General features: G+C 47.5%; 1 protein-coding gene across 14 annotated transcripts in view; it reads right to left on the reverse strand.

Moving 5' to 3' along the window:
• DTNB (dystrobrevin beta) overlaps window positions 1–13220 on the reverse strand; it is a 218168-nt gene that overhangs the window by 90688 nt on the left and 114260 nt on the right. For 11 of the 14 annotated variants that reach the window (XR_012627974.1, XM_074861189.1, XM_074861190.1 and 8 more), the window contains one exon: window positions 1176–1265. The exons of the other annotated variants lie outside the window; for them this stretch is intronic. Coding sequence is in view for 10 of the 11 variants with exons in the window: in XM_074861189.1 (XP_074717290.1) it covers window positions 1176–1265 (90 nt within the window). In the remaining variant the exon portion in view is untranslated. The remainder of the gene's footprint in view (window positions 1–1175; window positions 1266–13220) is intronic. 14 annotated transcript variants of the gene reach the window in all.

Here is a 13220-nt window from a genome sequence, read left to right on the forward strand (position 1 = left end):
CCTGCACATGGGTCAGGGCAATCTCAGGCACAATCCCAAGCTGGGCAGAGAATGAATCATATCATAGAATCACATCACAGAATACCAGGCTGAAAGGGACTTCAAGGATCATCTGGTCCAACTTTTCTTGGATCGAGAGCAGCTCTGCAGAGGACTTACGGGTGCTGGTGGGTGAAAAGCTGGATATGAGCCAGCAACATGCACTGGCAGCCCAGAAAGCCACCCGTGTGCTGGGCTGCACCCAGAGCAGTGTGGGCAGCAGGGCGAGGGGGGGGATTCTCCCCCTCTGCTTCGCTCTCGGGAGACCCCCCTGCAGTGCTGGGTCCAGCTCTGGGGGCACCAACAGCAGAAGGACACGGACCTGCTCGAGCGGGGCCAGAGGAGGCCACGAAGATGCTCAGGGGGCTGGAGCACCCCCCTGTGAGGACAGGCTGAGAGAGTTGGGGGGTTCAGCTGGAGAAGAGAAGGCTCTGGGGAGACCTTAGAGCGGCCTCCCAGGACTGAAAGGGGCTACAGGAAAGGGAGGAGGGACTCTTGGTCAGGGGGGAGGGATAGGACGAGGGGGAACGGTTTTAAACTGAAAGAGGGGAGATTTAGGTTAGATGTAAGGAAGAAATTTTTCCCTGTGAGGGGGGTGAGGCCCTGGCACAGGTTGCCCAGAGCAGCTGTGGCTGCCCCCTCCCTGGAAGGGTTCAAGGCCAGGTTGGACGGGGCTTTGGGCAACCTGGGCTAGTGGAAGGTGTCCCTGCCCAGGGCAGGGGGTGGCACTGGGTGGGCTTTAAGGTCCCTTCCACCCAAACCATCCTGTGATTTGATAATTCTATGAAATTAGACAGTTTCCTACGGGTGAAAGATGAGATTCCAGGATGGTCATGGTGAGAAAAATTATCTAACCTGTTTGGAAGGATGTTAATCAGTTCATGTAAGGGATTTTGTAACACAGTGAAGCAAAAGGGCGGGAACAGACACAAACCGATCCCTTCCTACCTGATGTTTTCCCCCGTGTGTATCTGTGCGTATGGGCATGCCCACGTACTCGTGTACTTTCAGAAGGTTTCGGAGAACACTAAATACATTTCTCCCTATTTGCCAACGGAGGCCAAATACCTTTGATTGGAACATCACTGCCCGCAGGAAGCAGCGTTCCTGTACCCGTCCCTGCTCCTAACACTAACCGTGCAGCGCTCTGCAGCCGGGTCACATAGGTGGCTATCAGCGCGTGCTCGTCAGCTAACGGGCTGGCAGCGTCCAGGTTGCACTGGAACCTAGTAGCAACGAAGGCAAAAGAGAGCAAACAAAACATAACGTAAATACAAAGCAAATAATGAATGAATGTTAATGAAACAAATGGTTAAAAATTAAAACAAACAGATGAGCAATTAAAAATGTAAATAGGCTTCCGTGAGTGACATGAAAAAGGTACCTTCTGTGGTTAAAGATTAAAACACGGATCAGAGAAATATTTGGGTACCTAAATATGGGATGAATGCAGCTGTGGGCGTCCCTGTGCCTGCTGCCGCTGGGAGAGCGGGACTGCCCCGAGCAACCCCCTCAGCAGCATCAGGCGGCCTCCGCCCGCCCGCAGCAGTGACATCTCCAGCAGGACCCGTGGTCCCTGTGGCCACCGAGCCCCCCCCAGCACTGAGCCCCCGCTGCATCAAGCCCCCCAGCACCGCCGTGGCGCGGGGCTGACCGCAGAGCTCACCCTCCTGCTGCCGCACGGCTCCCCCAATACCCCAGACTGTGCCGGGTTGCTGTTATTACCGTGTCTAAATTCAGCACTGAAAGCGCCCAGTCTCTTCTCTTCCTCTCATAATAAAGCCCCACCAAATAATAATTTGAGGAGAGTGATAAAAAAATTAAAAAATTAGTGGTCAGCACCAACAGAACTACCTTCTAACAGGGACTCATTAAATTATGTAATATTTTTTCATTTTGAGGACTCAAAAAAATAAAGCTACTATAGCTTTGAATATTTCTATGAATAGAGATTGAATGCAAGAAATATCCATCAGAAGTAACCTCAGAATCCCAGAATCATTCAGGTTGGAAAAGCCCCTTGGGATCATCGAGTCCAACCCTCAGCCCGACTCTACAAAGTTCTCCCCTACACCACATCCCCCAACAGCTCATCCAAACGGCCCTTAAACACACCCAGGGATGGGGACTCCACCCCCTCCCTGGGCAGCCTATTCCACTCTCTGACCACTCTTGCTGGGAAACATTTTCTCCTCATGTCCAGTCTGAACCTCCCCTGTTGCAGTTTAAAGCCGTTCCCTCTTGTTCTGTCACTAATTCCCTGGGAGAAGAGACCAGCACCAACCTCTCTACAAATCCACATAAATATTTGTCTATATGGTCCAATTAAAATGTGCTGGTTTCTACCGCGTTTGCAACAGCAACATCGCAAAACCCCTGAGAGAATCCAGCAAAATGGTTCTTTTTTTCATCCCTAGCATTGCCCACAAAGGCAGCAACGTTTTCTTCTCCGACAGAGCCACACACCAGCGCTGCCACGCCAGGTCCCCCCGTGCCCGCGGGAGGTTTTGCCTACAGGACTTGGGTCTGCGGTTCCACCGCGTGAAATGGTGCCCGTGTGGAGAAAGCGGCTCTGTCTACTGGGAGATGAAAAGCCCTGGGCAGATAGGAGATGGTTGGACTAGATGATCTTCAAGGTCCTTTCCAACCTAGTTGATTCTGTGATTCTGTGATTCTGTGATTCTGAGATCAGACTGCTACCTAAAAACTGATTCTTGAACACAGATCACTGTTATTTTAGCATAATACGCATTCCTGAAGTACAAGTGTACAAGAAATTCTATTTTTTATTCCTCTGTCAGGTATTCAAGCTGCTCTTTCAACTTATGAACAGCCGTTAATTCCTTCTCCACACATGTCCAGGAAGTATTTGTTTCAGAAGCTTTTATAAACACGGCATTTATTGCTTTCAGCATCGATATAGTGATACTATGAAAACAGAATTCACATTTTTCAGACATACAAACTCTTTTCTTCTGTGCTATGTGCAGCAACATGTCAGAGAAGTCTGCCAGAAGCAGAATAAGACCTTATAAAAAAGCAGCAAAATGGAATTACCCACGTCAACCCCTCCGGGCAACGAGCAACCTTTGTAATAATGGGTTTGTAATAAGAGAGAGACTTAACATTAACCACTGCGCAGAAGAATTTTAAGCAATCTACACTTCGTGAAGCCTGACTACTGGCAAGTGCTGAAAAGCTTTATTTTCGATATGCTTTATAGCAGGCACATTGCTGCAACCACAACAATTAAGATTCCAAGACCTTTTTCATTATAACTCATTACACATGCTCTTTTGAAAAGGAAAAAGCCCAGCAGAAATGACCACATTTTAAACTCAAAATGGCAAGAGCTTTAACAATGATTAGCATTCCTGGTTTTGGAAGAAAAATGAGTTAGATTAAATTAACGTGAGTCTGAACGCTGTTCCTAGCACGTCTCTGATTTTCCACTCATGTTTCTTGCCTGGTGGCACCCCAGCCCCCTCCAGAACATCGCTCAGCAGCCTCCGAAAGGCACAAAATGCAGAATTAAGGTACATGCTGCCGGCCTCCTCCCAGGATGGCACTAAGACAGTGGGAATCCCCTGCAGGTATTCTGGCTGCTTTGCTATTTTAGGTGCAACTCTGTGGAATAATGGAAAGAGTAAAGGTACGGTCAGACCAGGTTTTTGACTAGAGGAGAGCTGGAGGAAGAGGGTCACGGGGAGGGAAGCCCACTGCTCCTGGTGGAATCTGTCACCAAAAGTAGATGCATCCTGGGGAGAACCCATCGCTGTGTTCGGCAGGCTCTGCCAGCTCCTGTTGAGGAGAATATCTAAGTGTAGTGGGCAGGAGAAAGCGCAGAGCTTAGTGGCATTCTGCGGCTCGCACCAGGGTACTGTAAAAATCTTGTAGGTATGTGTGTTGCTATCACAGAGAGAAAGAAGTATTAAAATATAAAAGCTAGCGTAGGTAATCCTGACCTGCAGAGCTCACATAAACACAAGCTTTGTGGATCAAAATAAAGCATTAAGCTCGTATCCACTGTCCTCGTGCCTTCTCGGCCGCACGTGCCGCTCTATTGCCAAAGGCAGAGCGTGTCCGTTCCCCAAAGCAGAGCCATCAGGGCAGTGCTGCCTCATTATCCAAAGAAAGCAGAATTTAAGTTATGCTGACACGTACCTTTACCTCTCATTTCCAAAGGACTTGCCTTTTACTGAATTCAGCTGCTCTGGGAAAGCCGGAGATCACTACGGACAGGCTTAATTCTGTGTAAACTTTGTCAGTATAAAACCCACGGCATGTTTGTGCAGCAATTAGTGCTCATTCTGAGCAGCTGGAGGATGTAAATTCACAGCTGAGCAGCAGTGGACGGCAAAAAGTAGAAGCAATACATGACAGCGTTATGACAGGACAGGAAAAGAAACCACAAACCTACCTGTATCTTAAAAATTTATGTCACGTTGGCCTCAGAAAAGGTGCCGAATTGTTTGGGACGTCCCTCTGCTTCCCCATCCCACCCAGCAACACTCTCGGCTGCACGTAACCAAACCCGCAGCATCACCAGCCCAACTCCTCGCGTTTTCTGGCATCTCCACGACATCGCTGAGCCTGAACCGCTCCCGGTGCCGTCTGCTGCCGCCTGCCCCGCTGCACACACAGGCCTTCACTCGAGGGACGCTCACGCTCTGGGAACACTGAGTAAGGTGTGTGCTGGGCTGAGGATCGCCTGGGCTGAGCTGGGATCGCCTGGGCTGAGCCAGGAATGGCCTGGGTTCAGCTGGGGATCACCTGGGCTGAGCTGGGATCACCTGGGTTAAGCCTGGAACGGCCTGGGTTCAGCTGGGGATCTCCTGGGCTGAGCCAGGATCACTTGGGCTGAGCTGGGATCACTTGGGCTGAGCCAGAATCACCTGGGTTCAAGCTGGGTATCACCTGGGTGGAGCTGGGATCGCCTGGGCTGAGCTGGGATTGCCTGGGCTCAGCCAAGCATTGGCTGGGCTGAGTTGAGATTGCCTGGGTTGAGCCAGGGATTGCCTGGACTGAGCCTGGGGTGGCCTGGGTTCAGCTGGGGATCTCCTGGTGTGAGCCGGGATCACTTGGGCTGAGCTGGGGATCACCTGGGCTGAGCTGGGGATCTCCTGGACTGAGCCAGGATCACCTGGGCTGAGCCTGAGATGGCCTGGGCTCAGCTGAGGATCTCCTGGGCTGAGCTGGGATCACCTGGGCTGAGCTGGGGATCACCTGGGCATCATACACTGTAATTCTGTATTAGCTTGCTTTCAGATGTTTAAATGTTTATAACCCTTAACCTCTACATTTCTGGTGTTTTGGGGTTTAAGTGTAGGCACTCTGTATTTTGGAAGGCCATTTGATACCCTCGGTTAGCACTGAATTAAAACTCTTCTGAGGCTTTTCATTTCTTTGGATGAGAAAAAGCCCCGTAATGTCTCCATTCACAGAGCCCAGCTCCATCCTTCATCACCGGCTCATTTTGGAACGCCACCTCACCAGAGCCGAGCTTCGCCCCACCCCGCCGCACCACGTGCCCGTGACACAGCTCTTGGTCACCAGTCGCCGCGTCACAGCTCCCAAGGACACTCTCACAATCACATGTGTTGGCTACAACAAATTCTCCTCCCTCGCCTTGATAAATGCAGTTCTGACCCTCTCTTCTCTCTTTTTTCCCAGTGAATCACTTATACGTCAAGAAGCAGTTCTGAAGTAGCCCAAGCCAATTGTGAATTTGGACAGAATTTGCTAAATAATTCTAAGCAAAACAAAAATAACAAAAACTTGTGAATCGCTTCTCCATATTGCTCCGGCCATATTGCTAGTGAACTTGATGTGGATGTTCAACTCCTCTTGAAGCAGTTTCATCTAACACACTTGGATATACTCTTTAAATTAACGAAAATCAGACTGGCTCTACGGCTTGCTCATTTAATTTACTAGAACTGTGACACGGGAAGGACCTCTGGAGGTCTCCAGCCCAGGCCTCTCCTCAAAGGGGGATCAAACGGATGAGAGAGCAGATGTTTTCCTAAACCGTTCTTCGGCACTGTACCGCAGTACCGCATAACTGCTCTGAAACGGATCTGCAGAACTTAACAAACCTCGAGATGCTGAGAACTGAATCTGGTGCTTCTCCTCCCCACTCCCCAGGTGGATGCGGAGTCCTCTCACCAATCCCTTGCCCACGGGGACCTCTGTAAGAGCTCTGCCAAAGTGGGAGACTTGCCTTCTCCAGAAGGTTAAGTTCTCAATGCCATCAGCTGCTTCTGGACTTGCGATTCGTCTACAACCTTCTTAGTTAGCATCTGCTGTCCAAAAGTCAAGACCACATCAGGTGGAAGCCACCGAATCACTGTCTGAGCTGCCCTAGACCTGAGCTGCCCTAGACCTGGTGCTCCTCTTACTACAAACCCCAACCACATTATCATCTCCTTGTCGTGGGAACTTTGTGGATTTGCGTTCAGCTTCTAATCCACTACAATTCCCCAGACACTTCGTAGCAATAGGCCCATCTAGTTGGTCATTCTCCACTTCTTATTCATGCATTTTATTTTATTTTCTGTTGCTCGAAGCTGCCTTCATTAATTTCGTCTTATTGATCTACAGGACCATTCTGAATTAGAGGCTTGCCCTCTGGAGAATCATCAAATCGCAGACTGGTTTGGGTGGGAATGGACATTAAAGCCCACCCAGTGCCACCCCCCTGCCCCGGGCAGGGACACCTTCCACTAGCCCAGGTTGCCCAAAGCCCCGTCCAACCTGGCCTTGAACCCTTCCAGGGAGGGGGCAGCCACAGCTGCTCTGGGCGACCTGTGCCAGGGCCTCACCCCCCGCACAGTGAAGAATTTCTTCCTTACATCTCATCTGAATCTCCCCTCTTCCAGTTTAAAACCGCCCCCCCTCGTCCTAAAGCCACTCCCTTGTCCTGTCCCCAGGACCTCCCTCGCACAGTGTCAGGGTGACATTTACATACGCCTGTTCCCTGTTTCATCATTCAAGCTGCCAAGACATAAACTGAGTAACACTGAGCTGGGAACAGACCCCGTGGGATCCCACCTGACACGTGCTCCCTCTTTGGTAGGAAAATATTGATATTTTCTTTCTCTGACTGCAATTTTTCAACTGGTGTTGCACCCACATAACAGCAGTTCCAACCAGTCCACATTTACCTAGTTTATTTATGAAAATACCATATGGGATAGTGTCAAAAGCTTTATGAGTCAATACATTCTAAATTAGTGCTTCCCCCTCCTTCACGAAGCCACCCACCCAGGCAGAACCACCCAATTTCCATTCTTTGACACGACTTGTTCTCCACATAGATATGTCAGCTATTTTTATTCCCTACCCCTCTACGTGGGTACAGACTGATTGTTTTATAACGTGTTCAGGAATCTGAAGGTATCCCTTCAACTTTCAGGCACGTATTTCAGCAAAAATACTTCTTTATATAGCCTGAGAACAGAAAAACAGCAATGTCATCTCTTGACACCACAACCACAATGCCACCCCCTCTCCTTTCTCCTTTTTTTTTTTTTTTTTTTTTTTATGAGTAAAATATAAGTGGCTCAGTTCCTTGCCTGTACAGAAAAAGGCCGACAGGCAGCGGTGCTGGCTGCTGGGGACAGGGACATTTTGGGGTGCTTCTGCTGCAGATGCAGCCACAGCTGTATTTTCACCTCTCTGAAACCACCTTGAAAACCTGAAGTCTGGGAAAGTTCACTGTTGAAAAAACACCTTTACAAAGTTACTTTCTCTTTATCCTGCACCTTGAGTCATATCTACATCTTCCAAGAAAGTTTTCAGACGTCTCCCAGAATCACACCTGGCCCTTAACGTGGCCTGAATTTGGACAGTGGTCAAACACACTGCTGAGGGCTCATTTTGTCCTGCTTTTTAAAAAAATGAAGATATCCCTGGTAGAGAAACTCAGAACTATGCTATAACCACAGAATCTTTTCGTTTTCAGAAGATGGTATCAAGGACAAAATACCTCCTCTCCCCGCAGCTAGCCACATGCTGGGACTGAATTCTTCAAAGCAGCATTAAAATGTAATTTTGTAGTATGTTCCCCACACCATACGCAAAACCAGGTTACACCGTGCAAAGCAATAGTCAAAAGACAGCAAGAAATAATGTTAACCATGCTCCTCCTGGGGGAAGAAGGGAACCAATATTAAGTGGGAAGAGAAAAACGAGGTCAGGGGAATCTGCACAGAGCTGCAGGAGGCTCCTCCACGTCCTGCTTCTCTCAGGGGTGATGGGTGAAGGTTTGGGTCTGGGTGCTCAGTCATGCCTGGGGCTCGAACACAGAAGTGCACGTCAGTGAGGACGGGCTTTGAAGGGTTTGTTGGCTCCTGCCCCGAATTTTACACACTAAGACTTGGCTCTGCAGCTTTATGAGCAACTCAATAAATTACTAAGGTATTTAAATGATGTTTTTGGTGTCTTAACTTAATTTCTGTTCTGAAAATCTACCAGGAAAGCCAAGTAAAACAGACAATTTATTTTAAATCCTGTAATTTACAGCAAGAAACCCCTGCAAATTTCTATTATTCTGGCTCAGAACTTTGTAAATCTTTACAAAATTGCATGCTGCTGCTCTGGCTACTGAGACGGGAAAGAGCATTTGAAAGAGCTGCCAGGATATAATCTCGAGGGGTCTCTTGTTTTCTGTCGCATTACTTTCCCCCATGATTGATTTAAATAGATGTTAAGGTCAAAAAGGATAATTACCACCATTCTCTGCATAATACAGACAATGAAATTTAGCACAGTAATTTCTGAATCAAAGCCATGCCTCTGACCGACCTGCAGCACTCTGTTCAGACAGTGATGCAATCTGGCTTAAAGATTTAAAGTCGTGGGGAAGCCACCACATTCCTTGAACACTCTAAACAACCTTTTCATTTCTTCAGACCCCTTCCTCCAGCTATCACATGCAGGAAAGATGATGGGGCCTATAACTAGGCTGAAAATCACACATTATTATTATACAGGGAAATGTAATGCAGTCCAAGAGCAGCAGCACAGGGGATGGGCATCATTAAAGCAGGGAATACAGGATAAAACCATGATCTTGTAACACTTGGATTTAAAGCAGATAGAGGACAGGGAGGGATGAAGAGCCAGCAAAGTGGCTGCGAGAGGACAGCAGTGATAAAAACCATTTGAGTGTGTACGCTGCTGTTCAGTTACTTTGAAAAAAATCAACGTCTTAATCAGGAAATTTGTACCAAACACATGGAAGAACATGTGGAAACATAAAAACAGACAACTTGAACAGAAATGAAAGTCTCAGCATCGCCGTGTCACCAGCAGGTCGAGGGAGGGGATGGGCCTTGCCCTCTGCTCCCACCCCGGGAGGGCTGGGCCCAGCGCTCCCCAGTGCCGGGGGACAGGGACAGACTGGAGAGAGCCCAGCGAGGGGCCACCGAGGCGCTGAAGGACTGGGGCATCTCTGCTGTGGGGAGAGGCTGAGGGAGCTGGGACTGCTCAGCCCGGAGCAGGGAAGGCTCAGGGGGGTGAAACCCTGTCTATAGACACCCGCAGGGAGGGAGTGAAGAGGGAGCCCGGCTCTGCCAGTGGTGCCACGGGCACAAAATCAGAAATTCCACCCAAATACAAACGCCCCATTTTTTTTTTACTATTTTTTTACTATCAAACACTGGCACAGGTTGCCCAGAGAGCCTGCAGAGATATTAAAAACCCAACTAGACATGGTCCTGGGCAACCTCCTCTGGCTGGCCCTGCTTGAGCAGGGGTGGACAAGATGATCTCAAGAGGCCCCTTCCAACCTCAACAAGTCACAGTGTTTGTGACTTTGTAATATGAGCATTGGGGTGAACTAGGCTGACAAATCTCAGAGCAGACAGATCAGGTAGCTAGGGAAAGAAAAAAAAAAAGTGTAGGCAAAATGGAGTGAAAAAGAACTGAAGGAGAAACTAAGTGTTTGAATGTGGTGAGAAAGGTGATAGAGAGCAAAGCCAAATCCTGAGAGGACCCGCAGGGTGCTGCTGCGGGACAGGCTGGCTCCCCACTCCCTTCCCTTCCGGCTCTGCTGTGCCCAACAATCCTGTCACAGCAGTTGGACTGCAACAAAGTCATTGGAAAACCCATCATGGACCCGGGGGAGGAACAACTGGAACGAATGAGAAATGTTACTTCAGCGGCAGCATCTAAGATAAACTGAAGCAGCTCTACTGGAGAAAGGGAAAAACTCCAGAAGAGGTGAAAGCAGCTGATGTGAGAAGTGCTGTAAAGGCAGAGCAAGCTTTCAGAACAGAGCTAGCGTAGACGATACCATCAAAGCAGCGCCAGGGTTCAGCAGAGCTGTTCCTGCATCTCCCCGTGCCAGCCGCAGCCCCGTGAGGCACTGGCTGATGCAGGACGGGTCTGCACACCCTGCACACCCCTGCCAACAGCAAGAGAGAAACATCTTTCACACCTAGCTTCTCAAACCAGGATTTCTTTTCTATTTTATTCACATATTTTCCTCTTGATCTTGAATCTTATAGCCACTTAAGAGCGGTGTGTAAATGTCCCCACTATTCCCCTTGCAGATGCTTTCTGACTGTTTTTTCCTCCCCATCAAACTCTCCCACCCTCTCACCTAATGCACCTTCCTCCTAACCCACATCCCACAGACTCACAATTACACCCAGAGGATCTTAAACCACAGGTTAAAAACAAATACCTAAAGGCATCAAGATATCAGCTTAAATAATAAGTCCTGAAACACAGATTTTTCTGTTTGAAATCATTAGGCTGGTTTGTTTTGCTGACCCTTGTCCTCACCCTTCCTTCCTCCTTGCTGTCCCTTTCTCTTTCATCTTGTTGTAAAGTACTGTCACATCTTCACTGAGCAAGGTTACGTGTGAGCTGGGATCTTCCTTGTCTCTAAGCAAAGAGATATTTTTATCCCTTTTCTAGAAACAAAGCCTATTTTGGTATTATGTGGGGATATATCAGGTATTATGGTGCAAACACGCCGGACCACCCCAGCTACAATCCAGACAGTGCCAGATGCCACAATCCACCCAGGCTCCTGCTATTGAACTCTCTTCCCCAGAACCTTCTTGTGGCTGAAACTACGGCTAAAATGGATCTTGGATCTCTTGAGGTCACACAGGTCTAAGAAGCAGAATATAAGAAAACAAATATACTCCACCTGTGTCAAAGAAAAATGGCAGAGCGGACAAGAACAGTTTCAGTCCCTTTCAGGTGGAATTGGTGACTGGGCAGCTGGAAATAAATGTCAGAGAGATGGATGTGGACATGGGAACAAAGGAGAAAAAAGGCACATTGGAAATTGTCAGAAGATAAATTAAGCTAGCTAAGCAAATAAAAATCACTCTGGGTTACAGAACTTAAAAAAACCCCCAAGGGACAGCATCAATGACACAGATATGAAAAACATCAATGCAGAGCTGAAGGCAGAGGAAAGTTTCTGGAGGTCTGATCAAAAAGCTGGAAAGTTGTGCGTACATTGGCAAACCCAGGGAGGGACAGAACTCAGGGGTAATCAAAGGGACTGGAGACAGCAAAGTTACACAAGGACAAACACAAATACAGGCAGGAGGAGTCTGAGGGACTAGGAAGAGCAGATAACCAGTGACATGAGGGGCAGAAGACTGAGAAAACATCCAAGTTAGAGTTAGTGGAAATAAAACCTCTCAGATAGGAAAAAAAGAAGGCTTTGGAATATTGTCTAGGCAGGTGACATCACATTCTTTTCAACTTCCATTCTTAAGCTGCAGATAATTTTCTTTTTAGGCTGTAAGAACATGTTTCCTCTGACCAAATGCAATGTCTATAGTCTCCAGGCTCCTTAGCTGTAGAAATCAGAAAAAAAGAATGCAATATTTTGTTGTATTACAGGTAGCAAGTATGATAACTGCTTTTGTAGGCTAGGTTGTTGAAGAGCACTTCTAGTTTAGAGACCCTTCTCAGACCATGGGAGAAAATTTTGCCTCCCTGAACACACATTACTGGAGGCTTCTTAATATGAGCCAGTTATCTGCACTCCCTTTATGGTCTACGGGAAAGAGAACAGGCGTTGCTAGACTGTTCTCATCTGGAGGTGATTCTGAATCAGCTCTGCTCCGTCACACCCCAGAACAGTTTATTTGTCCACATAAACCATGCAGGGAGCCTGCTGCAGCCAGCCCAGCCCTAGACAACGGAGCAGTTTTGGTGATTGTCACTCTTGCACATTTATAGGACCCATAACGGTAACAGAGACGTACACAAGCCTTTTAGGAAAAAAACAGAGAATGATCCATCCATCTTTTCACATACTATAAACACTAACAAGACCAAAATACAATGCATTTAAACTCTAACATGGATCTGCAATGTAAAAGATGCTGCACAGCCTACAGACTGACCACGGCTGCTGGGAAAACAAGTGATGTGAAGGGTATTTAAATAGGGAAAGCCATGTCATTAACCTAATTGGGGACAGGTTGTCCTTGGGAACAGAATTACTGAAAGAATAGTGCACAGTGACCACAACAGAAAGAAAAAAAAGAATCTATTCCTGAAGTAATTTAAAATAAATTAGCTAAAAGAAATAACGTTTAATGGGCTTGGCTCAGTCCTCCAGAAGAGACAAAATTGTCTCCATTTATTTAGAAAGGCTCATTGGTTGTAAAGATCAGAGAAATACTGGGGTTGGTTGTATCATAGGTAACAATTATAGGCAAGGTTGCATTAAAATTTCCCCTTTGTAAATGTCTCAATAAAGTGCAGAACATCTGTCTCCCAGATCTGATGCAACACTAACAAATGTAAACATGCCATTGAACCCATCTGCTTTTTTCCTTTGGAAACTTACATTTTGCAGGATGAAAAATATCAAAATTGTAATGTTACATATGTAAATGTGAAAAAATTCCACAGCTGAGCGTGGCCACAGCTACACTTCTGTTCCCAGAACTCCCTGCTTACTAGAAAAAACTTTTTCTGACCTCATTCTGTCTACAGCATTTTAGAGACGACAGAAAGCTCCTGCCTCGTGCAAAATATAGTTATTGAAATGGTGGGATCTGAAGAGTTCATTGCCCCTCTGGATATTTTCCCACTGAAAACAGAGGAGGAGGAGGAGGCTGGAAACGATAGAAGTTCCTCTGAGCGATGTGCGTGGACTGAAGAGAGTGTTCATGAGGGCTCCTTTGGTTGGT

Source organism: Strix uralensis, chromosome 3 (assembly GCF_047716275.1).
Source record: "Strix uralensis isolate ZFMK-TIS-50842 chromosome 3, bStrUra1, whole genome shotgun sequence".
In the NCBI taxonomy this organism is placed as follows: Eukaryota; Metazoa; Chordata; class Aves; order Strigiformes; family Strigidae; genus Strix; species Strix uralensis.